Source organism: Cyrtonyx montezumae, unplaced genomic scaffold (assembly GCF_038088225.1).
Source record: "Cyrtonyx montezumae isolate F1298 unplaced genomic scaffold, pur_monq_1.0 scaffold_19, whole genome shotgun sequence".
NCBI lineage: Eukaryota > Metazoa > Chordata > Aves > Galliformes > Odontophoridae > Cyrtonyx > Cyrtonyx montezumae.
This window is the reverse complement of record NW_027071925.1, coordinates 6,381,688-6,409,369: the sequence shown is the minus strand read 5'-3', so window position 1 is coordinate 6,409,369 and position 27,682 is coordinate 6,381,688. Positions and strand designations below refer to the sequence as shown.

The 27,682-nt window shown below is 41.9% G+C and overlaps 1 protein-coding gene across 1 annotated transcript; it reads left to right on the top strand.

The window, feature by feature from the left end:
* The first annotated feature begins 60 nt into the window (after positions 1–60).
* On the top strand, positions 61–25,863 carry GNA13 (G protein subunit alpha 13). The gene is made up of 4 exons (XM_065735423.1): positions 61–381; positions 1,942–2,168; positions 18,213–18,263; positions 22,707–25,863. The coding sequence occupies exons 1-4, from the start codon at positions 99–101 to the stop codon at positions 23,277–23,279; spliced, it is 1,134 nt and encodes a 377-aa protein (XP_065591495.1). The 5' UTR covers positions 61–98; the 3' UTR covers positions 23,280–25,863.
* The last annotated feature ends 1,819 nt before the right edge of the window (positions 25,864–27,682 follow it).

The following is a 27,682-nucleotide window of genomic DNA, read 5'->3' as shown; positions in this document are numbered from 1 at the left end:
GGCGAGGGTGGGGCGGCGGGTGCGCATGCGCGGGCAGAGAGCGGGCTGGTGCGGGCCGGGCCGGGCGGCCGCTCCCCTCGCTGGCAGTGCTCGCTAAGATGGCGGACTTCCTGCCGTCGCGCTCCGCGCTGTCGGGCTGCTTCCCCGGCTGCCTGCTGACCAGCGGCGAGGCCGAGCAGCAGCGCAAGTCCAAGGAGATCGATAAGTGCCTCAACCGAGAGAAAACCTACGTGAAACGCCTCGTCAAGATCCTGCTGCTGGGAGCGGGCGAGAGCGGCAAGTCCACCTTCCTCAAGCAGATGCGGATCATCCACGGGCAGGACTGGGACCGGGCGGCCCGCGAGGAGTTCCGGGCCACCATCTACAGCAACGTTATCAAGGGTGCGTCGGACTGGGGCTGCCCGACGGCGGCGGGGCCCGGGGCGGGGACCTGGGCGGGGGGGTGGGGGGGAGATGTGGGGTCCGCGCCTCGGGGCCCCTCATCGCCGGCCCTTCTGCTGCCGGGGGGAGGTGGGGAGCGGCGGTTCGGGGTCCCGGCCTGCGCGGCCGTTTTCTGGTGACGAGCGGTGGTGGATGGGGAAGAGGTGCACCTGAGGCCGGGCCGTGCCCCGCGCTCCTGAGGAAGCTCGCTGCCCGTTCCGCTTCCGTGTAAGGAGCGGTGGTAGAGGGCTGACAGCGGCGGGCTGAGGGCTGGGCGCCTCGCTGCTGTCAGCCGGCCTTTGCCTTCATCGCCTTCTGAGTCTTGAGTTCTGCAGCTGCTCGGGGTACGGCTTTCACCGCGTTTTCTTAAGGCGGTGCGTCAGACCCTGTCCTGGATGGGGCTCAGCGCTTGCAGCGATTCGTGAAGGGCTGTTTCAGAACGCTGCTTCGCATCGAGTCCGAAAACTGTTGAGGAAGTAGAGATCGTGAGCAGAAGTGTTGAGACGGTAGTCTGTTAGTGAGTTCAGGTGATTCAAGCTGTAAAAGCACACATGTGGGACGGGCAGGTGTTCTGCTGCAGTCACTACATTTGACAGATAAAGCAGTGATGGAAAGAGAATGAATTTTGGAGGAGTACTTTGGTATTAATGAAGCACGTTGTTATCCATCCGATAGTACACATGACCTTTCCCTGTGCCTTTACATCCTTTCCAGATTTTATTGTTTTGCCACTAGCAAACCTAATACTCAAATTGATTTCCCTTTGTTCATGTGATCAGTATCAACACAATTTTACCTTTTTTTTCCTCCAAGATCTATGTGTGACAGCTTGAAGACACTCAGTGTCTCCTAGAGATCATTTACTTTATTTTTAACTATAGTAAGTGTGGGAAAGTCTTCATGTAAATGCAGATCCATCTGCTCTTAAGCAGTAAAACCACACAGTTTAGAAAGCACTGTGTTTTTACTAACTTTAGTCTAAACACCATGAAGATGTTAAAGACTGTCAGCCCTCTACAATTTAATACAACAGTGTAACAAAGTAGTAAGATTACAGGGACTATGGAGCCTTAAAATTAAGACATCCACTGGCTTAACATATTCTGAAATCAACTTTTAAATATGCTTCATTTGTCTTGTGTTTCTGCCAAGTAAATATAACAGTTGCAAAATGATTCTTAAGATCAGAGGAAGATATAAATGTATGTAAAATGTATTTACATAATACCACAGATTGGGGATTCGGTAATTTAAAAACAGCATTTCTGTGAGTGTTATACTTCAGAGATTGCACCATTTCTGAGGGCCGTGTTTTTCTGATGGTGGCTCTTCTGAGTTTTGTTGTTAGCTGGAAATGTATTTTAATTCAATTTCTCTGAACCTCTCTGATTTTCTCCTGGGTTCAGAGTCTCACTGAGCTTCGGTTGTACAGAGTGAGCATGTTGTTTGACTCTTTGGGAGTTGTAGGCCAGCAAAATAGTAGAGAAATTCTAATTGCAGTGCTCTTTCATATTGTTAAAGGTGTGCGAGTCCTTGTGGATGCCAGAGAGAAACTTCATATCCCCTGGGGAGATCCTGTTAACCAGAGTAACGGAGATACTATGATGGCTTTTGATACTCGCTCAGTCACAGTGGTGCAAGGAATGGTGGAGACAGCAGTTTTTTTACAGTACCTTCCTGCCATAAGAGCTCTCTGGGCTGACAGTGGGATCCAGCACGCGTACGACAGGCGCAGAGAATTCCAGCTGGTAAGATCTGTTTCACAGTGTTTTTAGCAGGGGCTGTGTGTGGTGTCGGGGTTGTATGTTGCTTTTTGGTGTGATGCTTTCTGCTAATTGATCTCCTTATGGATGTTCAGCATTTTGGATGGCAGTCTGCAACCGTGTTACTGTCAACTGATGCATTTTGCTCTACTTTTCCCTCTTCTTTTTTTCTACCAGGGTTTACGTAGAGCTGCTGACACAATTGTCCTCATTTAATGTGTGTGAAGGCCAAAGTATCGATTACGTTTTATATTCTTCAGCAAAGCCTGGAACTGTATAATGTTTTTAACATATGATTATTTTTGTTTTTCTAGTCAGTGTGTTAACTTTAAAACAAACAAACATGGTTTGCAATAAAGGAAGACTTAAAGTTTTTTAAGAAAAGATATGCATGGGTTAACGAGAAGAATTTAAAAACCACTCCCTTCTCGATTCCAATTTGAGCAATCTAGCAAACATTCCCTCTGTATACTTCCTGTTTAATTTTGAACGTCTATGTTAATTCTCATGTAATGAGGTTTTTGTTAGCTTGAAGTTCTCAGCTGAAGCCGGAGTATACAGTTCTGTGGTGGGACTGGGAAGGAAGGGGGATTGTCTTGATTCTTGAGCTGAAGCATTAACTGTGACAGCTAAAGCCCCTTCGTTCCGTTTCCATGCTAATAGTGCGAGAGGAAATGAAGACTTAAAGTTTGCTGTTTATTGTTTTGTAGGCTTGTGTAGTAAATGCCAATGGTATAGGCTTGTTTAGGGGTGAGGGTGGGGTTTGACAGCCTTAAAATAGACTAAATCTGTTCTTGTTGGTCTCTTAAACTGAACTGGCTTTGTGTTTTTGTGTCTTACAAATAACCTTTGTGTTAATGTGAATCTGAACAATGGCTGATGATGTCTCCTGTTGAGCTATTATGAGCGATTGTATAATCACAGGCTGGCTTAAATAGGTTGTGTAAATATTCTTTATAAATATGTATTGCCCAGATTCTGGAATGTCTCAGAGAGAGCACTGAGGGGCCAGGTGCCCAAGTGGCTGATCGCCTGCCTGACCCATTCTGTGCCACTTCAATAGGTTTTTAATGAGGCCTGTTGCATCTTGTGTTTTGCATTGGAAATTATCACGAAGGGGTAATTGTGCTTCTGTATTCAAGATTTTCATCTGGTGCAATTGTGACTCCTAGTTGGCATAATTGCTATGCTGGAGTGATCTGTTTTAAAATCCATTAAGTAAAAACATTTCATCTTTTATTAGGCATGCTTAATGACTTGAGGCTAAGTAGCTCCCTTTTCCTTTGCTTCTGCTTCTGCCACCTTAGGTTTCTGACAAATAGGTTCTTTCCATAACTGAACCATGTGCAGAGTTTCACTTTGAGTAGGAGCTGAAAACGTTTTCTACTGAATTGGTGAAGGGAGGGGGGGGGGAAAGAAAGTTTTGTTGTGGAGGTTTTGCTGATCAGGTAACTGCTCTGTTTGTACTTACTTTGCTTTATTGTGCAGAGATTTTGAAAGGATTTATTTATCACAAGATATAAACGTGAAAAAGAAAATGCTGAATGATGTCATTGCATGGGGTGCGAGTGTGTAAGTGCTGCCCAAGCACCAAGTCTCAATTTTACCATAGTACCCTTCAGTGTCCAATTATAACAGATACACATGGTCAGCAGAATGACAGAAAACCCTGAAAGCAGTGTGTTCTGCCATATCCACTGGCAGGTTTTGTAGGACTGTGTTTGGGAAATCCAGGCACGTGCTGTGTTGTGGAATGAAGACACAGCTAAGGAGGGAGTTTGAGGTGTACCTGAGGCAGGGCAGGGGTAACTTGCAGACACACGCATGTGGCTCAGTTGTATTGAGTACTGACTTCACATACAGCTTGAAAAGTGGAAATGGTGTTGCAGTGTTGTGGGGAATGAAAGAAGAAAACCGTTCTATGTCCAGTTCAACTGCATATAGCAAGAAATGAGATGGAACGAGAGAAACTGGCAGTAGAGGAATTAGATAAGACCAGTATTTGTCTGTGTATGCTCTGACTTCAGAGTGATGAGTGAGTTTAGCTGGACTGAATTTGACACTGCACTGAAAAACATGGCTTGTGTTATAAGAGTGCAGATAGGAATGCTGGAAAAGTACTGCTTATGATGGGAGTAAGGCACTTTGGGGCAAAGGCAGAAGTGAGCAAATGAAGAACAGAGCAACGATGGATAAGGAGCAAAACAAAAATTTGCACAGAAATTCTGGAGGGAGGGATGCAGAAGTGTGGTTCTGAGTGCTATTTATAGCCTGAACAGATAAGTATAGAATAAGAGAGATTAAGGTGAAAGTATCTCCCTGTGTGTAGTTAAAATTTGAAGATGTCTGTACATTTATGAGAGATCATTGAACTATATTTTGTTTTCTCTCCATCTTTCATTTGTAGCACTGGAGACAATGCTGGAAGGATAAACAGTGCAGTCTTTTTATAGCAATATTAAGGGGGGGGGGGAAGGAATGCGGTTGTATTTTAATAGAGTTAGAAATCAGCATTTCCATGCCTAGTTCACTAGTGTCCTTCCTCATTTTGTTAACTTCAGTGGTCATGGGAATAGTCAATATCTTTTAGTTCCCTCTATTTAAAAATAGGAGCCTTCTGGCCAGTAACACATCAGTACTTATGAAAATTCATTGGTTCATCCTTGTGTGGTGTTTTAAAACTGAAAAGAACTAATGACAGTTTATGGTGCAATATATGCTACTTCAGTACTTCTCTGATGGTTAATATTGTAATCCCTCAAATTTTATGACAGACCACAACCATTCAGCTACTAACATGGTTAACTACAGGTTATTTTGCCTCCCATAGTTTAGTCAGTTCCTGTAATTTGCTCTTGGGATTTTGGTCATCCTCAGGCTTTTTCTTCATCTTTGGAACTTTCTTCCTGCGGCCTTGTGTCTGACAGCAAGTATGGATTAGCTGTGGAGTGAGTCTGTGTCACCCTAATGCTTTGTCATCTCATTAACACTTTGGGTTTCCCATTACAAGTTCATTTCCAGTAAATACTTGTACGTAATCTCCTGAAGTGACTTGGATAAACCTACCCATTTTCTTAGTTCTACAACTTGGAGACCAGTGGTTTGTTTAAATACAAAACCAAGTTGGTTTTCCAATAAGCTGGAAAACTGCTTGAGCACTGGAGTGAAGCTTGTATTGCTTTATTTGGAGGAGGAGGGAAGCAGAGTATTTGTAACAAATAGTGAGGGATGTCTGAGTACTTAAGTAGAGACTTCCTTGCTTTTATATTTATATACCCCTGGGATCCTTCATTCCATAGTTGTAAAGGTTTGCTGTTCTCATTGAGATTTGCTTTCAGGCACTGTCAGTTGAGGAAGCATCTCGTTCTTGTGCTGTGTATTCAGTAACTCTGAGGATAGCACTTCTGTGCAAGTGCTGCTCCCAAAACAGTCTGCTGCTCTCTGAGAATGGAAAAGTGGGATGAGAGTTGGGTTCGTCGTTTACATGGCAAGCTTTGAATGTGTTAAAGGTTTGTTCATAGTAAAGGTAACTTTTGGGTGGGTTTCAGCATTGGTTACCAGCGTTTGTTGATCTTCAGATATGTGCTTCTTGCCCTACTCGCAGATTACACAGATATTTTTTTTAATGCCATGACCCTTCAGTGTGAGGAGGCAGCGATGGCATTTCGTTCTGTCAGCATTCACCCAGAGCTGCAGACACCCGTGGCACATAAGGATGATTGGATATGTTTACCTCTGGGTCCTGTTTACTTTTGTGACATGTCTGCAAGTGCTCGATCAGATCATAGAAGACAGGAAAAGGTGTGTTCAGAGTGAAGTTCTTTTTGCTGCAGTTTCTCTATAGTATTTTTTGTCTTGCAGAGTAGTGCTTTTGGAGAATGTTTATCTTACTGGAAGATTGTATTTCATCTTATTCTTTTGGAGCTTTTTTAGCTTATGCCTTTGAATATTGATGGGGCTATTGTATGTAAGAGAACATTAAATTAGCTCTCATGGAAGGAATCAGTCCTCAGATGGCCTCTGCAAAGCACTAGCAAAATTTACTGTTCTTTCTGGTCCAAAGGCAACATATCTTTGAAATAATTACAAAGTAGTGATCCTGAGAAGGCCAGTGCTTTGAAGGTGGTAAGCTGGGCTGCTTGACATAGCAGATGCATCCACGCAGGAGAAAGAGGAAGTCATGTCTTAGAGACAGTTGTGAAGTCAGTACTTCAGCATCTCTGAAGTCACCAGAGTAGAACCTGGAAAAAGACACACCTCATCAGAAGTGTCTTCTGTGCTGTACTTGTGACACTGAATTTCAGAAGGCTTTCGGCAGCTTATATCCTCTCAAATCTGTCAGTATTCCTCTCACCGTGCATCCTCTGCAGCCTCTTCAAACTGGAGGGCAGACTTCATTGCACAGACTGTCAAAGTTTTATTCACTCATGTAAGAATCTTCTTTGTGATACAGTCACACAGTGTTTCTGTAAACATGCACTGGCTTAGTTCAGTTAGTGCATTTGAAAAAAGTGTTGTGTTTGCATTGTGTCACTTGAATTCTTGTGGATAAAAAAATAACAAACTGCTGCTGCTTTGTTGGTGTTGAAATATGAATTATTTTTCCCCTCTTTCCCTGATCAATAGGTCTGCTAAACATCACATGACAAGATGGCATGTGTACAGTGAGCAGGACTCCTTAAAACCCTTGGAAAGGTTAGAGCTACTTGCCATCTTCTGTCCTACCTTTGTACTGAAAGGATTTATCAAAGCTTGTTGCTAACGTGAATTTCCACAAAACTCATTTCTATAAAGTGAATCATTCAAATCCTCAGAGAAGACTGGGAGTCTCTGTTGTTCTGCTGCTTTTCCTGTTCCAGTGACAAGATTATGTTGATTTATATTAATAAAGTTTTGTATAGAGATTAACACTAGAGCCAACAGTAAGGAGGCTTATTTTTTTGGCTAGAAACCCTCCCAGTGTGTCTGAGAGCTTTGGGTAATGGGGATAGATCATAATATTGTAATTGAGCTGAATTACCTTCAAATGAACTTTTAATACCAATTTTACACAAAATGCCAACTTTCATCATTTTCCAAATTCAGATTAGAATTTCTGTTTCAATCTGTGTGAGTTCCTGTGCCTCATAAGGCTGCTTCTGAAACTGCCTCCTTTCCTTCCTGCTGCTCCTTTTCTGCCTGCTAGCTGTTCAGCAGAAAGGCACTGAAGCATCTGGAGGGCTGCAGCCTTGTGTTGCCAGTTGGCCTTGTAATGTAAACTGGTCTGGTTTTACAGACATGTTCATCATATTTTTTCTTGAACACCTAGGATATAGATTTGCTGTTGCTCACTGTAGTTTGATTTTTTTTTTCTTCAAGTTTAGAAGTAATTTTGATATGGGCTGTGTCTCCACTGGCAGGGTTGAGTGGTGATTGTGGTTGCTGTGTTGTATATTGCTGACGTGTTAGGTGCAGCTCCAGTGCACTCCAAATGAATGTATATACATATATGTACTTGTAAATTATTATTTTCATGTACAGATCTGGCTGGATTGAGATCTTTTCAGAGGAGGCTGTCGTGATGTGGATGTGTTATGTCAGAACACATCAGATGGAAGTGTACTGAGTTGAGATCCAACCAGGAGAATGCTAGCAGCTTTCTAGAGGCTGGTGTGCTACATTTGGCTTGTACAAGCATATCCTTTCTGTGTGGTTTCAGTGCACAGCTGGAACTCTTATTGAAAACTCAATCCAGATTCTGTTTGTGGAGAGCAATTGCTTTTACAGTACCGACTTCCGTGATGGTTTGAGAGCACAGTGCTGTGTTCTTATGTAAATTCTGTCTTGAACAGTCTGTGTGGTGATGCTGATCATGTAGCTTAGTTTTCTTAATGTTTTGTTGCACAAGACAGGAAGGTGGCATTGTACTTTCTGCAAAAAATCTGGATTTCTATAGTAAGACTTTATGAGAATCAACAGTAAAGGTAAAAGTGCTGCTCTGAACAAACTGTACGTGTCAGCAACCTCTGCAGAGTTCAGAGGAAGAGATTTTCTCAGCCCTTCATGTGATTTAAGTGGGTGAACCTTTTCTCAGCAGATTCTTTTTAAGTCTGTGCAAAAGTGTTAGATGAGCTTCTGCTGCTTTTGCTGCCTCCAGTCTAATGTGAGACCTTGGTACCACCACGGGCTAAGAGCCAATTTCCTTATGGCTACTAACCTGCACGTCAGTACCTGCAGCACCATTACTTCACACAGTTTTGATGTGGCAGTGGTTAGGACTTTTCCTCTGTCCATTTGGAAATTACTTAAATGTAAGGCCAGTCTGTGCTGTGAAATCCCAGTGTTCACAGCAGTCAGCGAATCTCTGTTCCATTTATGTACATTAAATTAATTATACACCCGAGGCAAAGAATATAGAGTGATCTTTTTGATATGCAAACGTGGGATCCTTTAGGATTACGGTGTAGTGCCAGAGGCAGCATTGATTCGTGCTGCTGCTCCCTAATTTGAGTCTAGTGTGAGAAGATTTGAGCCTTAGAGGCTGGTTGAAGTCTGCTGTTGCTGAGCACATTACATATACTATGGTTGTATTTGGATGTCTGTATAGGCTGTCTTTATCAGCCCGAGCTTCACTTTGAGATGGGTGCTGCTTAAATGTACCCTGCTCGTGCTGTAGCTCTTATGCAGAAGCAGCAGAATGGTAGGAAACTTCTAACTTGTGGTAGCTGAGGAAGTTGCTTGAGAAAATCTGAGAAAACAAAAGTGCAGCTGGCCTTAATACTTAGGAAAACTCACAGAAGAACTATACTGGCTACTGTAGTAGCTGAAATATTCTGTACCTCTTCTTTCACATAACCAAGGAACTGAAAAAGTCCTATGGGTGTGAGTATCTGTATCTTCCTCCTTTACTAACAGTGGCAGAGAAATGGCTTTAAGCAACCTACCAGGGGTGCTCAGCAGGCAGCTGGAAGCACTTCTCACTGGGTTGCCACGGTGTGTGGTCACCCTATGGTGACTGAAGAAAGGGGATGGGGATGTTGCAGGCAAGGATATTCTGGAATCCAGAGCATCTCTGCTAAAGAATATACAACAGTTGCTTAGTTCTTTTAGTAGGTTATTTTCTAGTGTGAAATTGTATAAGCAATGTGAAATGTTTGGGCATTGCTTCTATTTATGGAGCCTCTGGGACTGTACTGTTTTGAGTGCTTTACACACAGCTACTACACCTTAAAGAAATTAATACTAATCTCAGGGCACTTGTAGCTCTTTCAGAAAGGTAGTGAATTTATCACTCATTCTCATCTGATATCTTGTTACAAGCTCTGATACACTAGTATGGCATTGATGCTTAGTTCTGCTGGTTTAGCCCTGTTTGCAAACAGAAATAACAGAACTTAATTGAAGTAGGCTCTGCCATTGGAGGCAGAGGAAGAGCTAAAAAGCATTTGGTTGTCTGGATTTCTCACAAGGCTGAAATAGAAACCAAGTGTGTGTTATAAAACTGAATCCTAGGGATAGTTCAGTGCATGCATCAGTATCTAGTTTAGGGCTCTGCTTCTAACATGTTATGATTTGGTTTACTGAATACACAGTAACAGGATTTTCAAGCATCTTAAAGTTCAACATAACCAGTTTTAGTGCTGATGTGTTCCCACGTGCCAAATACTTCTGGGTTTTTTTTTTTTTTTTTGGAGCCTTTGCCAGTCTTGTACAACTTGGAAGCAAGTAAAGCTCTAAATGACGGATGGTGGATTTGCAGAGTCACTGCTACTTCAGTGTTACATTCAGTGCAGTTTGAGTTGCAAACACATGAAGTCATGGAGCCAGTGGGTCAGCACGCTGGAAGAGGAACAAATGTTTACAGTCTGGTTCCAGTCTGTTTTGTGTGCAAAACATCTGAAGTTTACATAGATGCTTCCCAGAGTGTAAATAGGAACTGGGAGGTGGCTGTTTCGTCTCCATCAGTGCCTGTTTTCATATGGCTTCTTGCTAGGTCTCTGTGTTTTGACTTGAAAGATGATCAATGAAATTTTGAAAACTGTTTGCAAAGTATTGAGTGTCTTTGCTAAAGGAAATTTCCTGGAAGACAAGTGTAAATACTGAGGGAGCAAGTGAAAATGGTCTTTGAAGAAGGTATACTTGGTCTAATAGCCTAAATTGCAGTCATGGGTTGATTGCTGTTCAGGTTCTGTCAAAAAGGATATCTGCATATCTGTGCTAGGTAATGGTTTTGTAGACATGGTGTCCTGTATGCTGTTTGTGCTGTTTGCTAACCTGGCTCTGACCTCTGCAGGAGGCTGCAGGAGACCTCTGTTTGCATCATTTAGGGTGGTCCTAATGTTGCACAGCATGCCAGTGTAAATGCTGTGTTTTGTTTGGGCTTTTAGCAGTGGGAAGGCTTCTCAGCAGACTCTTGGGTTTTGCTCTTGATTTGTACAAACAGAATATCACTTCATACAGCTTAAAATTATTGCATTTCTTAAAGTTTTCAGCTGCTAATGGAATATGGCACACGTTGCTTTCCAAGTAGGCTTTCAGAATTACTTGGAAATATCATAACTGAGGGACACACGTGGAAGAAACTAGCATTTTGAAGGCTTTAATGGAAGGCTATCTCTGTTCTAGCCTAAAAGCTGTAGTGAGTTTTCATATCTGTAAGCAAATTTTATTAGGAAGCTGGCAATTAAATCACTTCATCAAGAGGGATACCTAGCTAACAGAATTGGAGGTTTAAGTCGATGAAGCACTTTGAAGGATGATTCAAAACCATATTCAGTGCATGAAGAAAACAGATGTTAGAGCATTATCTGCAATACTCCATTCTAGGCTGGCATGCTCGTGGCGTGATGTGCTGCCCCTTCCTGGTGCTGCTGCTGGGCAGGGCAGCCCGTGCAGGGGTCCGCAGGTTCCCTGCAGCCCTCAGGTGCTGCCTGCTCACTGAGATCCACATGATCAGGTTGACGTGCTCTGTCTACCTCCATTTCTTAACCACATTTTGAGAATGATGGTTTAATTGGATTACTTGACAAATAGGGAATAATAGATTAAAGGGATATAATTGGGTTAAAAACCCTTCTTAAACTCTTTCACCTTTTGCTGTTGGTGCTGTTGAAGAAGATAAAAACGTCAGGCCTGCAGTGAACTCAGTGGGACTCCTCCCTTTCTTGGTTCATCTTTAGCTTCATGCTGTTGAGCGCCCTCCACCAAATTGCATCCAGCTGTTCCAAATCCAAATTCTGCTCTCCAACCAAAAGGTTTTACAAAAGTTTACTTTTTATGAATTGAGACCTAAACCTTTTTTTTTTTTTGAGGACAGATCCTCAGTTGTGTGGCTGAATGTGGTTTCGCTTGTACGCTGTGTGATGCCTCTCTGATTGCTCCGAAGAAAAGTCACATACAATGTGAGCTGCACACAGGAAGTGCTGAAAAGAGGAAATAGGATAGTGTTGTGCAGAGGTAGGATGAGCTGTGACGCATGTGTGACGTGCATTGGTGGAGGAAAGTATTGTTTTGTACCCCTGTAGAAGCAGATGTACTCTGTCTGAGACTCTGCACTTTTGCAAAAACCTGTGGCTAATTCCAGTGTACTTAAATTTTGTCTTGAAAACAGGCAGGACAGACCTAAGATGACAATTCAAATGGTTTTACTGGAGAGAAAGAAGCTAGGAGATCCTTAAAGGCCTGATAATGGCATATGGTATCTGCTTCAGCCCTCCTGAGGCCATTTTTGTAACGCAGCAGTACTGCTTTAAAGCAGCTTGACATCACTTTTTAGTGATGAATGAGTTTAGCCTGGATCAGTTGTTGGATCTGTTTGTATCACAAGGCTGTGATAATGCTTCTGGGGGCATAAAGGGAGCAATTTGTTTTGGTGGGAGTGCCAGTTTGTGGTGGTTTTAACATAATATCCATAATTAACACTTAAAGGAAAGACATTTCTTTCTGCTGTGGAGCTGCTTTCTGTTAGCCAAGACTTTGAGTTTAGTGAGTAAATGGACGGTTGCTTTCACTGTCACTTTTCTTGAAGTACTTTATTAAAAAGGAGTTATTGTATATTCTTATTGTAAGCTCGTGAAACACAGCTAATAAAGTTGCTCTTCAAAAAGAAAGCAATGTATCATGTGTTAGAACAAACGAGTGGCAGTTGGGAGGCAGGCAGTTTTCCCCAGCCATAGCAGATACCAAGCAAGTTACTGAAGTGATGTTGAGAAGTAGAAAAGGTGTCTGTTTTTCCCCTCATCAGAATAATGAAGTTACATGTATGCATGTGAAGAAGTTTCATCCTTTTTCTCTTGACTGAGGGGTTTAGAAGAGGAATTCCTCCGTTAAAAAGCACTGGGAGAAGTGACCAGTGAGAGAAATCAGTTTGCAGAAACATCAAAGTTGGCAATGGCCCAAGAATGTTGCTCACTGTGAGGCTAGTGAGAGAAATGGCACAGATTTAATGTTTGGATGTAAAACTTGGCTCAGCTTTTACTGCTCTAACTATCAAAATAATTTGGGATTGGAGATGGGTACCTTAATTAGGGTTATATGTGCTTGTGGCAATGTGTGTCGTCTTGATCGTCTGACTCTTTATTGCAGTATTTTGAATCTCAGGGATTGGGGTGAGAGCTGAGCTGTAGTGCTCCTACCTGCCTGTCTCACTGGGAAACATCATTGGCATGACTCGGACATCTCAGAACTGCTCCTGTGCTTACTGCTGAAATTTCAGTAGGTTTGTGGTGAACCATCAGTAGCAGCACCACTGATGTGTAGTCGGGATCAGGTGGGGCAGTGCGAGCTCGAGAAAATAAAGGTTAGGGATTATTTTTGTTGCATTATTTGTAAAAATCCTCAGATAGGATTGTATCTGGATCAAGCTTCTCATAGCAGAAGCTGTAAGTTCTTGAGTGCATGGGTGCTGTAAGATGCAGAATTTTATTTAACACAATGGATCCTCCTACATCTTTTCCCTTCTTCAAGCTGCATTTCTCTTCATTAAAGGCAGTTTGCTTTGCATGTCAACTTAGGGATACACATAGCAACCCCAAAACACTGTAGTTACCTTCTCTTCCTCTAAACCAGCCTTTTAAAAACATGTTGTTTTTGTTGTTTGGGTTTCTGTTTGTTTGTTTTTTAATAGATGTGGAAATGTTGGTTTCTCTTTTCCCAGAAATTCAAGTAAGGTCAGGAAGAGAAATGATTGGTGTGTGCTATCATCCTACTCTAGTTACCGAGCTGTATCTCCTGTTCTCATTGTGTATCTGGTTTTCAGATTCCTAGGTCTTGTCCTAGGTCTCTCAATTTGATGCTTTTTCGCTCTCTTTTTTTAATGTGTAACTTTTGAAAAAAAAGGTGGTGTCTGTGTTCCCCTGAAACAGCTACAGTTCACTTAGCTGTCTTAAGGTATCAATAAATCATATTTGATTGCTGATATTGTTTTCATGGAAACCAAATAAGATGGTGTCACTTCCTGGATTTAAAAGATGTGTTCATCTGCTGTGTATCTCATGCAGTTTTTTTTTTCCCCACAGAATATTTGTGGTTACTTTGTAGGTACTCACTGGAAATGTATTAGACTGTAATGTGTCTCTGCACCATATTTTGTTATGAAAGATTCTTAAATCTCCTGGTTTTCTGAATTAAAACAGCAGTTAAAATGCACTGGTGTCTTGTCTGTAAATCACTGCTGCAGAAAGAGTGCATTACACAAACTTTGAGGTCCTTCATTGCACAGACACAAGCAGGACTAGTTAAAATAAATGCAGTTTAGTGAGGGAAGCTGTTGTTTTCTGCCTCAATAAGAATATGATTTAGTTGTGTTTTGTGAATTACTCCTATGCTGACAGTAAAATGGCTTGGCTTGACTTCAGTGCAGGGATCGCAGGGCTCCAGGAGGCACACAAGCTGTTCTGAATCAAACCTTTCTGAAAATGGAATACTTGACAATTATGAGTAAAGTTATTTAACAGTCAACTTCCTGTGGTTTACATGCTTTTCCGAATTGGGAGGAGGCTGAAGGGCTGCAGCTGAAACAAGTATGCTTGGTTTGAAGTAAAAAGGGCATCTTCTACAAGCAGTCAAAGAGATGACTTAAAATCTGAGATTCTGATATGGTTTTTTTTTTTAATCCTGTGTTGAAGGTGCAAAAGCACAGTCATGTAACACTGGAAGATCTTTGAAGCTGATGCAGGTCATTCATTTTTCTGCACTGACTGCAGTGCTAGTTGGTTAAAGCTGCTGTTTAACAGCATAATTACAAGAGATGTGCTGAGGCCTCTGTTTGACTTCACCACTTAGGTTGGTGTCTTCGGGGCTGCGCTGCAAGGTGAGCAGTGGCCAGGTGAGGCCATTGGTGGCCTTCCCCAGCTCTTCAGAAGTTTGCTGTTCAGAACTGCTGAGCTGCGGAAATCGCTTTGAAAGGTTTGTCTGATTAAAAACAAACAAACAATAACCCAACACCTGTTACCCTCTTAAAGTAAATGTAGAACCATGCTGTACTGTGTAATGAGTCTCTGTGAATGTGCTAAGGTAACCTGAGAGCAGCTGATTGTAACCTGGTGTTTACATAATTGGTATCAGACCCAGTACATGTGGTGTATTCTTGTTTTTTTTAACTCCTCTGCTGACTCTGACTGGAACATTGTGATATCTCCTTCTTAACCATTAAAATAGCATCAAAGATGTGTTACTGCTGCCTTTGTGACTTGTTCAGGGATCTCTGTGGAGTGTGAGGCATCCTACATGAGCCCACTGCATCACCGTGATTCAGCTAGAGCGTGAGTTGGGCTTTCCATGGTATGTGCTTGCAGCATGTGAGTTTGAAGACAGCAGGAATGTAATGGAAATGTTGCTTTTTTTTTTTTAATGAAGAGATAACGGTGCAGTTTCCCAAGCTGCTGTTGGTTTGGTCGTTGTTGGCTCTTCTGTTTCACAGCAGGGAGTTAGTGCAGATGAGCTGCTGCAGCAGCCACATGGCAGAGGTAGGGCACGGCTGGCTGGGGCAGCACAGGGAAACCCAGCTTCTTTTTTCTCATCACCTCAGGTAAAACAGTGTGCAGTTCGTCTAGGGGAAAATTTTAGAACGTGACAGATGTTTATTGAGTCCAACCACTTAAATATAGCCCCTGCCATCAGCTCACAGTGCAAGATCTAGTTCTGTATCTAGCTTCAGGAGATAGCGTGATGTGGAAGCTGCCTTTGGAGCTGCTGTCAGACAAGATGCAGACAGATCTTCTTACTCAGCTTTAGCCATTACTGGGATTAAGTCTTCCCTTGGATTTGTATTTTGTTTTTTCCTTTCTGTGGATCATGCTCTGTTATTGCATGAAATGCAGAGATTGACACCTTCCCAAAGCATCGTAAGTCTTCGTGATAATGGGCTTTGTGATGGTGCCTTTTTAAGCTCATTTAAAAAGTGTTAGAACTCCTCAGTTCTGCAGTACTGCACTCTGATAACAATCAATTAATCATGGTAGTTTGCTGTTCAAGAGTATCTGAAATTAGCAGGGCTTTTCCTGCTAATAGAATAATGTCAAGGTCAGATTGTCTTCCTATGAAGCAGTTTTCTGCCTTTTGCAGCTGTATGATCTAGAGGGGTATCTGGAACATGAGGGGAAAAAAGCAGATTGTATTTAAAGATATTGAAAGCCCTCAGTGGCATCCAAATAAGTGAAAGCCACTGAGTGAATGGCTTAAAGATACTACAGGGTTGAGTCCCCAACACTTGCTCAGTGTGGTGTCTTATTGGTTGTCTGAAAAGATTTTTGTAAGGAAAGAGCCCAGTGACTGACCCAGAGGTACTGAGGAGGGAAGTTCAGTACGTCTCTGCTTTTTCTGTTTCGCTGTTCTTAAACCTGATTACTTTTGTAGTTTAATCACTTGAATTTCAGAATGGCCACTTTGATATTTATCTGCTACTGACTTCATTGCCTGGCAGCTTAGAAGCCTAAGCTGCTTTCTCCGTGCTACTCTGCTGGACGTGTGACTGTAGAGCATTAGCAGTGCTGCAGGACGATGCGTTTTGCATTTGTGCTTTCCAGAAATGCCCTCCTTGGGAAGCTGCCTCTGGTGCTTTTGGTGACCTCTGAGGCTGCAGCTCGCTTGTGTGCGTGAGCTGCCGGCTCTGTTTGAGCAGCAGTAAGCCCCAGGATTTGAAGGAGAGGCAGTAACTCATGAATTCCAGAACTGTGGAGTTAATGCTTCCGGGAACAAACACTGCCATAAGTAGTATATAAAAGAGCTGATATTAAAATACTTATATGCACACACACATACCTGCAGCTCCTGGGGCCCAGGTATTCTACAATAAATAGCTTCTCTTAACGAATCTGAAATCTAGCCAGTTTTTTTACATAACCCTGTGGGGGAGGAAGGTTCTCAGCTCCTATTAGAACCTAAACAAGAAATCGAGTCTGACTTTATTTTGCCATAACATTCAGCTGAAGGCAGTGGGTTTAGCACTAGGAAGACTGAGTTATGTTCCTGTTACTCCTGTTTGGGAAGCTTGAAGCAGAAGTAGCTCCTGGTAGGTTTGTGCACCGCAGTTGTGTTTTTACTGCTCTTCTGCCTACACTTTCCTTGCAGGGCTGTGTTTAGAACAGATTTCTGAAATGCTGAAAAATATAATAAAAGACTTAGTGCAGTTACTGCAGGCAGTTGATGCTGTGCATGAGCAGGCTTTAAAATGATGTTAGCACTGTACTTTGTCCCCACAGAGAGAACAGGTAAAGTGCTAGATCTGTGCTGGACTCTGTTCCTGAAGGTGTGTCAAGCACAAAGCGTGTTTCAGCCAAAGTCCCACTCTTGCCTAATTAAAAGTTGATGTTCAAATTGCCCAATTAAAGGTGTAGCATCTACTTGTATTTGACTTATACAATCTGCAGGCCTTGCAAAAGTTCCTGGCTTGTGTGTTTGCTGGAACCCTTTTTCCTCTGTTTCTTTCCCCTGGCGTGGTGCTGCTGCTTTGAGGACACACGTTAACTCTGAGATTTGATATAATTCCTAGAGAAATCTGTTGAGATCAATTCAAATGAGAAGTTGCTAACTCTGTGGTATAACTGCTGCCCTAATTCACTTGTCTGGCTCAGATGTAGCTGTTCCTTCACAGTTTTCTCATGAAGAGAATGCAGGCAGAATTCCTGCTTTTCCATCCACAGAATAGGAACACAGATGCTTTTCTTTGTGTATTTGTAATAAAGTAAATTATGTTACAACTTGGTAATCAAGAGCTGTCAGAAGGAGGTGTGTTGTTTTTGTTGTGATGCTGGGAGTCCTAAAGTATTTCTTTCCTTTTCAATGAGCTCAGTTGGTACATTGCCTATTGCAAGAAGTTGTGGGTCCAGCAGCATCCTTGGGAGTTCTTCCTTGATCCTGGTGCCCTCACAGAGCCCTGGAATGCTGGCTGTAGTTAGTTACAAAAAGAATCTTCAGTTTTGTGTTATTGGAGTGATTAAGAACTGTTGTTACTGAGATAGTGATAGTTTGAATTGGAAGGCTGCCCACATATAGTAGATTCAGCATTACACATCATTGCAGCACAGAGCTCAGTTTGTTCATCCCAGAGGAAGGAGTTCTTCTCTTTGTCAGGAAAGTTTAGTAAAATGCTTCTTCTATTTCTCCTTTGCTCATCATTTGCTGTGCTCAGGGGCAGTACGTATGAGTGGGATGCGATGGCAGTGAAGTTATATATTAACTCCAGTGCTTAATCCTTGCATCTGAATGCTTGTGCCCAGAGCCTTCAAAGGGCTGGGAGAATTGAATGCATCTCTTCATACTGAAGGCGTGGTTGCTTCCCTACTTGTTCCTATGAATAACACTGTAGGATTTATCTAGCAGTTCCAGAATTGGAAAGAGTTTTACCATAAACGTGGCTGACTGAGCTTTTAAAGCTTAAGTGTTAACTGGCCTAAAAACTTCAGTTGTGTTCTTAGGATTACTGCTTCAGGAAAAAAGAGTAATTGAAGCTTACAACAATTCAGTTTAGATTTAGTTTAACTGGACTTGAGAATATAAGCCATTGAGATCGAGTGGGCCACTTGCTAAATAACTGTTTGCTTTGATTTCCAGGGGGAATCTGTAAAATATTTCTTGGACAACTTGGATAAACTTGGAGAACAGGTAAGTTGTTTTTCCTCTCCTTTTGGGAGCTTTAAGGAATCTTTTGATCACTGGATCTTAAGTCAATTAAATATAATGGATGTCTATTAAAATAACTTTAGTTAACTTTGCTTACTTCGTTGCCTCAGCAGTTCATCACTGGTGTGTCAAAAGCCCAGGGCAATGTGAGGGCCGAGAGACTTGGGAAATCAAACTTCTGTGGAAATTGAGCAAGAAGCAAGTTAGAAATGGCTGTCTGCTCAGAAAGGTGTTAAAACAGCACATTAAGATTAACTGATAGCCAGAAATCACTTAAAAATATGGATACACACTTAAGAACACTGAGCTAAATCAGTATATAAAGCAGGGGGTACCTTTCTGTAGTATGTATTTTAAAGTGGTCAAATTTGGTACGGAATAAAACATGTTTTCTCTGGGGAAAAAACTGAAACTTCTGTAGAATGCTTTTCGATGTGATGCTGGTTTCTGTTTCAGAGATGAAACTGTATGTCAGTGCTCATTAGTCTTGTCCTGCACAAACAGCATGTGAAAATTGCTTTTGAAATGGAGTGCTACTAGCTTCAGCTCTGGGGAGGTCGTTTCTCCGTGGTCATTTCCAGCAGATGGGTAACAAATACTGAAGGAATCTGAGCCACTTCAGCTGAATGCTTGTTACATCATGCATAATTTCACTTCACTTTTTAACAGATTGGGAAAAAATAAAATAAAAAAGTGGAGCCAGAGCTTCTCTGCTGTGCATTCTCTTTTTTTCCCCCTGAGCAGAGCACTAGTGACCGTCCTGTAGGAAACACATGCTTCCAGGTATCTTGCCTGAAGTCTAGCGTGGGCTCTTTGAATTTTTATTGGTCTTCAGTTATGAGAGAATACAAAACTGATTAAAGTGAATTGAAGGAACTACTAAACTTGTTGCTAGTGGTGGATTTCTCACAGTGTCTAAATCCAATGCCTCTTTAATTTCAAAAGCTTTTTTCCTCATATTCATGCATGCTTGGGTGTGAATTTTTGCAGTGTCTCTTCAGAGTTCTTGATGAGAGACTTTTCTCCTTCTTTGATTACATCATGAGGCGAAAAATCACTACTTAAAAAAAAAATTAAAAAAAAATTAAAAAATAATCTATTTGTCTCTATGTATGTGTATGCATACACACTCAAATTATATCTCTGATGTTGCTGTGGGAGTGCTGAACTCCACAGGACAGCATTTCTGGCCTAAAGTTAGACCAAACACTGCTGAGATACAAAGGATTCTTCAACATCTGCAGTCGCAGAAAATATTAAATCTTGGTGGAAAAAAATGCCAGCTCAGTTGTGTTACTAAGAGTGAAAGATTTGATAGGTTCTTCTGGTTTGCTCTTATCTGTATGCAAGATTTATCTAATGATTGTTTCAACAAACTGTATTAATGTAAGTATTCTACTGCTTTTATCTGATAATCTGATACAATGAGGCTGGCCTGCAACTAAATTGTGTATAAACAGATAGACCTCTGATTTGTATGGCCCTTGCCAAAAGGGAGCTGTTTTGCCTGTTGCCAAAAAGGGAGCTGCTGATAACAGCATGTAGGGAAAAGAACTTGCTGTTCAGATTTAATCAGCTCAGCAAAATAAGAGAGGCTGGGATCGGCTGCGTTCAGTGCAACTGTTTGTTCCTTCTGCTGCCACTGCAGGCTACATGCATTCAGAAACACTCACAGAGACATTGGTTTCCATGGTGTGATTGGCTCTTATTCATACCTTAAATTCCAATTGTAAGTAGGCAAACAGCAATGTGGTAGGCAAAATAGCTACCTGATAACTAAAAGGAGTTGCACTGTTGAAGAAGGTAGGCTGTAGTGGGTTTGAGGATGGCGACGGTTCAGGAAGAAAGCAGGAGGTAGAAAAAGGTTGAATTGGGTTTTAAAGGAATCATTGCTGATTTGTATTTGTGGGAAGGGCCAGTGTTTGCAGACAAATAGAGCTGCAAAGGAGGAAAAGGGGAAAAAAGGAAGGTAGCAAAGGAATCAGTCTGTGAAGAAGGGTAGAGTGAGTGCAGCACAGAATGGATCAACAGTGAGGGAAGGGCTACTTACGAACTGTTCCAGTAGCAAGCTGCTAGTATCCCAAAGATCTCTGTATGAGGGAGAAAAGAGCAGAATCCTCCTTCAAAAGCATTAAAATACTAGGAGATTTCTTTGGAGTTGTTGTATTTGGTCACCTGTAAGCAAATGACATCTCTGTAGTGAGCACTCATTTGCGGGCTGTTCCATAGGAGCAGCCAACTGTGTGGGATAAAACATGGTAGGTCTTCTTCGTGTATGTAGAGCTGAAAGGCACTTGAAAGTGCCTTTATCTGTGGTTGTAAGTGTGCAAGGAATTTGTCAGGAATTCAAGGACGAAGCCCTTTTCTTGAAAGCTTTACTGAATAAATAGTCAGGGGCAGCTTCCAGAAGAGTTTGCTTTGTCCTCTTGTTTCAATGTAGAAAATATATAAGGCCTTTCCTATTATTTGATTTTATTCATCTGTGTGCTTTTAAGAATATCAGTCACTCCTGAGCTTTTTCTAAGGCTTCCTGGTTTTGCTCTGAGAAGGTGTGACTGAATTCCTGAATAAGAAACCCTATACGTGGCTGTTTGCAAGGTGGGATATGTGTTGGGCTCTCGTGCCAAAAAGCCAACAGTCAGCGTTACTCAGAATGCCTTCATGTGTACCCAGTGCCATTTGATATTGCTCTGTGTTTCTGGATGCCCTCCCTTCCTTAACAGCATTTGGTGGAAATAAATACAAGATAAATGTAACTAATATAAACATCCCATGGCTCTTTACATTCCCTTCTCTTTTGTCGAAAGGGCCTGGAAGCACATGTCTGCTGTTCAGATGGAAGGGAACACGGTACTGTTTGAGTTGTTGAATTTCCCTGCAGACAGAGGTGGTGCAGGCTTGGGATTTGTATTAGTGTTGCAGCAGAAAGTGCAGGGTGGGGATCTTGTGCTTCAGAGAACTGCTTTGTGATTGCAAGCTGCGATAAAAATCAGTGCCTTAGTCCTGGGCGGCTCGAATAAAGAGAGCAAGGAGTTCAAACAGAACAGTCTAGCTAGTTTCACTTTTGAGCTTACAAAGTAAAGCACGTTAAATTCTTGGAGCACTGTGCTTCCCTTACAGTTTTTGCTGTGGTTCAAACTTTTCTAGCTCTCTTAAACTTGGAAATACCAGTATTTGAATTGCCATATATTTTCCTTCCTACCCCTAACTCACAATTTATTATTTGAATCAGACTTTCCTGGGCTGTGATCCTAAGCATCCTTATAACAGCTTCCAGTTTGGTAACTGGCAGTGTCAAAGGAAGGCGTAGATCACTGAGAAGACACTAACGTTCCAGCTCTGAAACCTGAATCATTCTGAAGTTAGGAGAAATGCTGCAAGAATGTAAGGAAGAGTTTGAGTAAGGAGTGAACAGAAAAGCTGCAAACTTCAGCATCAGCTGGCTGTCTGGTTTAGGTGCAGCTTTTAAACAGGAGAAGACTTCAGTGTAATTCTTAGAATGAAGAAATTCCCAGTATGATGAGTCCTGGATTTTATGCCATCGGAAGCTGTCTGAAAGGGAAGAGGAATTCTGTAAGCATCTGCATCTGCTGATTGTGTAAGATGTGCAGAAACTTAATGCTGCCGATGTAATTCTGGGAAGAGAGGCAGGCTGGAGAACTGCAGGGACAGCTGGCTCAGGTGTTTCTCCAGGCTGTGCTACTGCAAAAGCACTGTTGTCATCAACTACTTGCTTCTCCTTCTGTTCTTATTGCAGTAGTGCAGGATGTTTGGACAAAACCAAGCTGTGGGAGCTCACAGGAGGGATGCAGCTAAATAATAGAAGTGCTTTTGGATTTTTTTGAGGGGGGCAGATTCAGCTGGATCCAAAAAACCTGTGGTACAAACACAGCTAGTTGCTTAGGTTTGATTTTTCTGGCATAATTGATTGCCTTAAATTACTATCCAAAGCAGCTCTTCGAGTGCAGTATGCATGAGAATTTGGGGCAAACTGAATGCCCATAGCTAGAATGAATACAACCATGAGTGCTGGTTTGAGAAGCCAGCCTTAGTCCCCGTTTGTTGCATTCCTTTGTGGGTGTCAGATGTGTTCCCCAGCTTTGTGGGAAGATGATGGATGAAGCAGAAGGTAATCCAGAATGAGGGGAAGTTGGCATGAGGAACCGATGGTGCACCTTTCAGGGTTGTTTGTGAATGCTTGTCATGTTGCAAATGGGAAGCATCAGTTCTCTGCAGGGCAGTAAATGTTTTGCTTTAACATTGGGTTTTGTCTCCAGATCTTTACAAAATGCTTCAGTGTTGGAATATAAATATACGTACATGTGTATGTTTGTTCAAAACCTCATGCTGTTCTCTCAGTTGCAAGTCAGCTGCAGTATCATGCCTGTGACTTGTCCTAATCATCAAACTGCTTTATTTTTTTAGGATTATCTTCCCTCACAGCAAGATATACTGCTGGCACGAAGACCCACAAAAGGGATTCATGAGTACAACTTCGAAATAAAGAATGTTCCTTTCAAAATGGTTGACGTAGGTGGCCAAAGGTCAGAACGGAAACGTTGGTTTGAATGCTTCGACAGTGTCACGTCAATACTCTTCCTTGTTTCCTCAAGTGAATTTGACCAAGTGCTCATGGAGGATCGGCAAACGAATCGCCTTACGGAGTCCCTGAACATTTTTGAAACAATAGTCAATAACCGGGTTTTCAGCAACGTCTCCATCATTCTCTTCTTAAACAAGACGGACTTGCTTGAGGAAAAAGTACAAAAAGTCAGCATCAAAGACTATTTTCCAGAATTTGAAGGGGATCCCCACTGCTTAACAGATGTCCAAAAATTCCTGGTGGATTGTTTTCGTACCAAACGCCGGGACCAGCAGCAGAAGCCCCTCTACCACCACTTCACCACTGCTATTAACACAGAGAACATCCGGCTAGTTTTCCGTGATGTCAAGGATACCATCCTTCATGACAACCTCAAGCAGCTTATGCTACAGTGATGTGCAAAAAGACATTTTTATTTCAGTAACTTTTGTGTGTTTTTTTTTTTAACTAGAAGTTTACAGCAGGAGTAGAGAAATGCAGATCCTGTCAGACTTCTTGATATGTGGCTGAAAGCTGCTGCTGAACACATTATTGCCAATTTCTGCAGAATTTCAGGCTTAATCTCTCCCAGTGTAGCTTCAAGTTGACTCAAGATGTAATTTTATAGCAGACCTATGTCTAAGTTACCTGTAAAGTGATTAAATTTGACCTTTTGAGAACATGTATTTTATCCTAGAAAATTATTCTGTCTTCAGAATTCCAGCTCCAAACTTCAGAGAAATTGTTGCAATTGTTGAGCTTTGGCAGTAATTTTAGGGGCGCAAACCTTTCACATCTGACTTTGTAATGAAGACTGTGATACTGTAGCTGACTTAAAATTTCTCAGGTCTATTGTTGGCTAGAAAATCCTTAAATCGCTCAGTGGAATCATGCATCTGAAGCTAGGATTCCCGGGTGTAATGTTCTTCCTACTAAGCATAAAGCTTTGCATGGTTTTTGACTATGATGTGCTTTCAAAACCCTTGGATTGGGAACTTCAGATGTCTGGCAGGAAACTAGTGCAGGCAGAAGTCCAGCAGCAAGGCTTAGTGAATGACACAGTACACTGTCTCACTCCATTGCATTGTAAGTACTCTGTCTTGGAGCCGTGGCAAACACAGAGCACTATGATATGGTCCTCTTGAAATTCTGATGTGGGAAGGGGGAGCAAGCTGAACTTGTTTATCTTATCTTCACAAACCAGATGTGACATGTAGGTACCTTACCTTTTCTTGAAGCGCATTAGTGTATCACTGGTTTAAGACTTCCTGCAGTGTGCCTCCTTGTGATCAGTAAGGAGCTGGTGACGGATAGAAGTACCTGCAGACCTAAGTGCCTCCTTGTGTTCTGTCCTACAGTATTCTCAGTGGCCTTATGCAAATGTGTGTTCCCAGCAGAGGCCTTGTGTAGCTGACAAGGTGAAGACGAATGTGTTTTCTGAATAAAGAGCATCACAGCAGAACGTGCTTCAGCTGATGATGTTCTTTCTGAGACTTTCCAGTTGGATCTAGCAATCCTAAGTGTACTTGAGCCAATCATGTTGCATAGCATACTTTAGAGTGCTGCTTGTGACTAATAATATTTTACCAAAAATTCCATTGTAGTGTTTTTAAAGGGGTAGGGGGAGGTATTACTGTTGCCACGTGATTACAAAATAAGGTAAAAAAATGCTTCTTGCCTAGAAATCCTCATGCACTGCGCAGTGTGCTACTAAACGAGAGTAAGCTTGCCAACATGTTTCTGAGAAGTAGTGCTGCTCCAAGTCTTTCCCCAGGCTGTAGTTCCACTTAATCTGCTCTACTCGCCACTTTGCCCCGTGAACCTGCACATTCCTGTGGATCATGATGCTGGGTGATGTTTTCTTGAAATGAATTTTTATCAACATACCACGTATGTGGCAAGAGGTGTGACATAATGTGCTCACTGCTTGGAGCAGCGTCCCTGCAGGTGTGGTCACGTTGCTAGAACATAGGAAAATGGCCTGTCTTCTGAACTTAGCCTTTACTTACTGTGATTGTAAGTTGTATTAACATCTGTACCTCGTTCTCCTGTTTGTAGATGGGGAATAGTGTATGTTTATTTAGTTAAGTGCTTTGAAAGACCTCTATTTTTTATATCATCTAATGGGTAGTCATAGGTTAGTCTGCGAGTGCTGTGATGGGGCACTATGTTTGGAGGAAGGAATTCTGAAAGGAGCTTGGGAGATGTCACAGCGTGTCATCAACAAAGTCAGTGCAACACTGATATTGAGAGGGTTAATACAATCATTAGATGGGGATATTTGGATTTTGCCTCTGTAGTAGGCATGGATACGGTTACTTGTATGTCTTCAGTTCATGTGTTAGCAACTCAAGGATGGTGATCTGGAGACCCCTGGAAAGGCTGGCTGAGGGGATGTAAAGGGTTGAACAACGTGCTTCTAGTGGCAGTCCAGAAGTTCTCCACTTTGCTCTTGGGAGGACGACAGGTTGGTTTGGTTGGGCTACAAATGCTGTGTGAGCAGACAAAAAACCTCTGCCTGACAGCCTCAAAGTGAGTAACAAAGTCCATTGTTTGCAAGCAGAAGTTGAACAAATCCACGCCCTTGTAGGGAGGGCAGTTAACCATTGGAACAAACCAGCAGGAGGAGACTTTCTCCATTGCTGACAGTTGTTTGAACAAGTTTATTTTGAACACAGACTTGTCTGTGCTGATTAAAATAATTTGGAGAGGGTCAGTAGTAAGTGCTTTATGGGATGTCAGACTAGGTGGCTACAGAGAAGACTGAAGGCTGGATGTTGGATAATGAAGAATATTACCAGGAATTTGTCTAAAAAAAAAAAAAAAAGTAAAATGTTGATAATTTTCTGTGTTAAGGGACCTGTTGATTTACCAAAAATCCTCAAAACTGATGTCAGTCTAAGGATGTAGTCAGTTTCACCAAGGCACTAGACACTTCTGACATGAGCTCAAGTAGGAAAATATTCAGCAAGCTTCTCCGTGAACCAACACACACACAGACACTGCTGTTTTTAATCCTTTCAGAAGACTTTCCCTGTGAATGCTGGGGCCTATAAGGCAGCAAGGTGCACCCCACAGCACTGGGGCACTTCTGACAAAGTAGTAGTCCCTGGGAGATAAGCACTATATGAATCTCAGGCAAAAATGAATTATTTTAATGAAATTACTGAATGAAATCACTTGCTTTTCCCACTCCCACTTCTTTAAAGGGAGTGAGGCAATTAACTTTGATGTAACTGTTTACATGGTTCCTATGTTAACGTACTGGATAAACAAACTGAATCAACATTGGGCTTTTCCATCTTTAAACCTAATAGCTACCTGAAAAGGAGCACGTCATGTTCTGTTGTATTGCTTTTTAGATTTTATTCTAAATACAATTTCTGTACAGCATTATTTAATTTTGGTACAAGAGCTGAAGGACTCTTGATGGAACAGACTGGTTCTTATCCCGAAGCAATCACGGTTGGGTAGGAGGAGTCAGCTTGGTAGTCTGCATTGCAAGTCGAGGTGCCTTTCCAGGAGAGGTGGAAAAGCAAGTGGCAAAGCAAGGTTCACAGAACTCCCTTTAGTTCTCCTTGGTGGAGTAAGCCCTGCTAAAAAGATGACTGATCAGTGACCATAAGGAGATATACCACTGTCTTGTACAGTCTCACTGTACTGAGAAGTGTAATCAGTGTTTTAATGACTGTTCCCTGCTGCAGTGCGTTCAACTGCATCGATTGATACCTTAAAACTGTGGCTGTTCATCAGGGCTTTAAAAATTTTACTTCTTTATGTGTTGTATGTGGGAGCGTAAGCCATCAGCTTATGTAAAACGTAAAGCTTTCTTCTGGGATACCCACTCGTTTAAAAAGAAAATAATAATATTAAATAAAAAGAAAAGAAGGTTAGGTGGGTTCATTCATCCTGACGGCTGTATATTGGACTCCTTTGTCTTGGAAGTGGCTTTACGTTTTGCCCATTGGAATTATGCTAATTGCTCAGATGAGGCGTGTCAAGCTTCGTGACACTTGGCTAGCTGTAGTATTTATGGTCGGTTTCAGACAGCTTATCAAACTGCATCTGCTCGTGATGTTTAGGAGCAGCTCACTGCTTAATGACTGAGAGCTATGCACGTGTAACGTGTCCATTGCCATCGGAAGACTTCCCTAGTTATTTCTCTTCAAGGTCAGTTGCAGATCGTTCATTTTCCAGCAGTAGCATTTCCTGCTCCGAGGTGACCGTGGGTTTCACACCGTACTGAGTAGATCACGAGTTAACTTTACAGGTCTCGTCTCTGTGATGGTACCATTAACCTGGCTGTTGTTTTTTTAATTACACAGCATTGCAGTACAGTGCCATTTTGCAATTTCTTTGCATTGTACTTGAAAATGAGTTGAATTGCAGACTATTTAAAACCGCTTTCCTGCGCTTTCAGTAGCAGTGAGAGCTTACCTTAAGTGAAGCCTTTATGTAAAAATATATTTTGTAACAGTCTCATAGATCTTTAACGAAACCAAGATTTGTATTAGCTTTGTATAAATGTTTGTGGCTTACAATTTTATATGTTTAACTTTTTATAAACTCTCCAGGGACTACTTTTTATTGTAAATTTTTTTTTTCTCCTTGCTTTAGTTAAAGATTGGCAATAAGTTATTTCTAAGGGAGGTCTTAGAAGACAAAACATCTCTTCCTTTTTATAAAACGGTTAAATCAATCTGCAGTTTAAATCCTCTTCCATTCGCTTGTACATCGCTCTGTACATACTCTCCAGAAGTGTTGCCTTTCAGCTATTAATATTTGCCTTGTGTACAAAATTACTGACGATGAATAAACA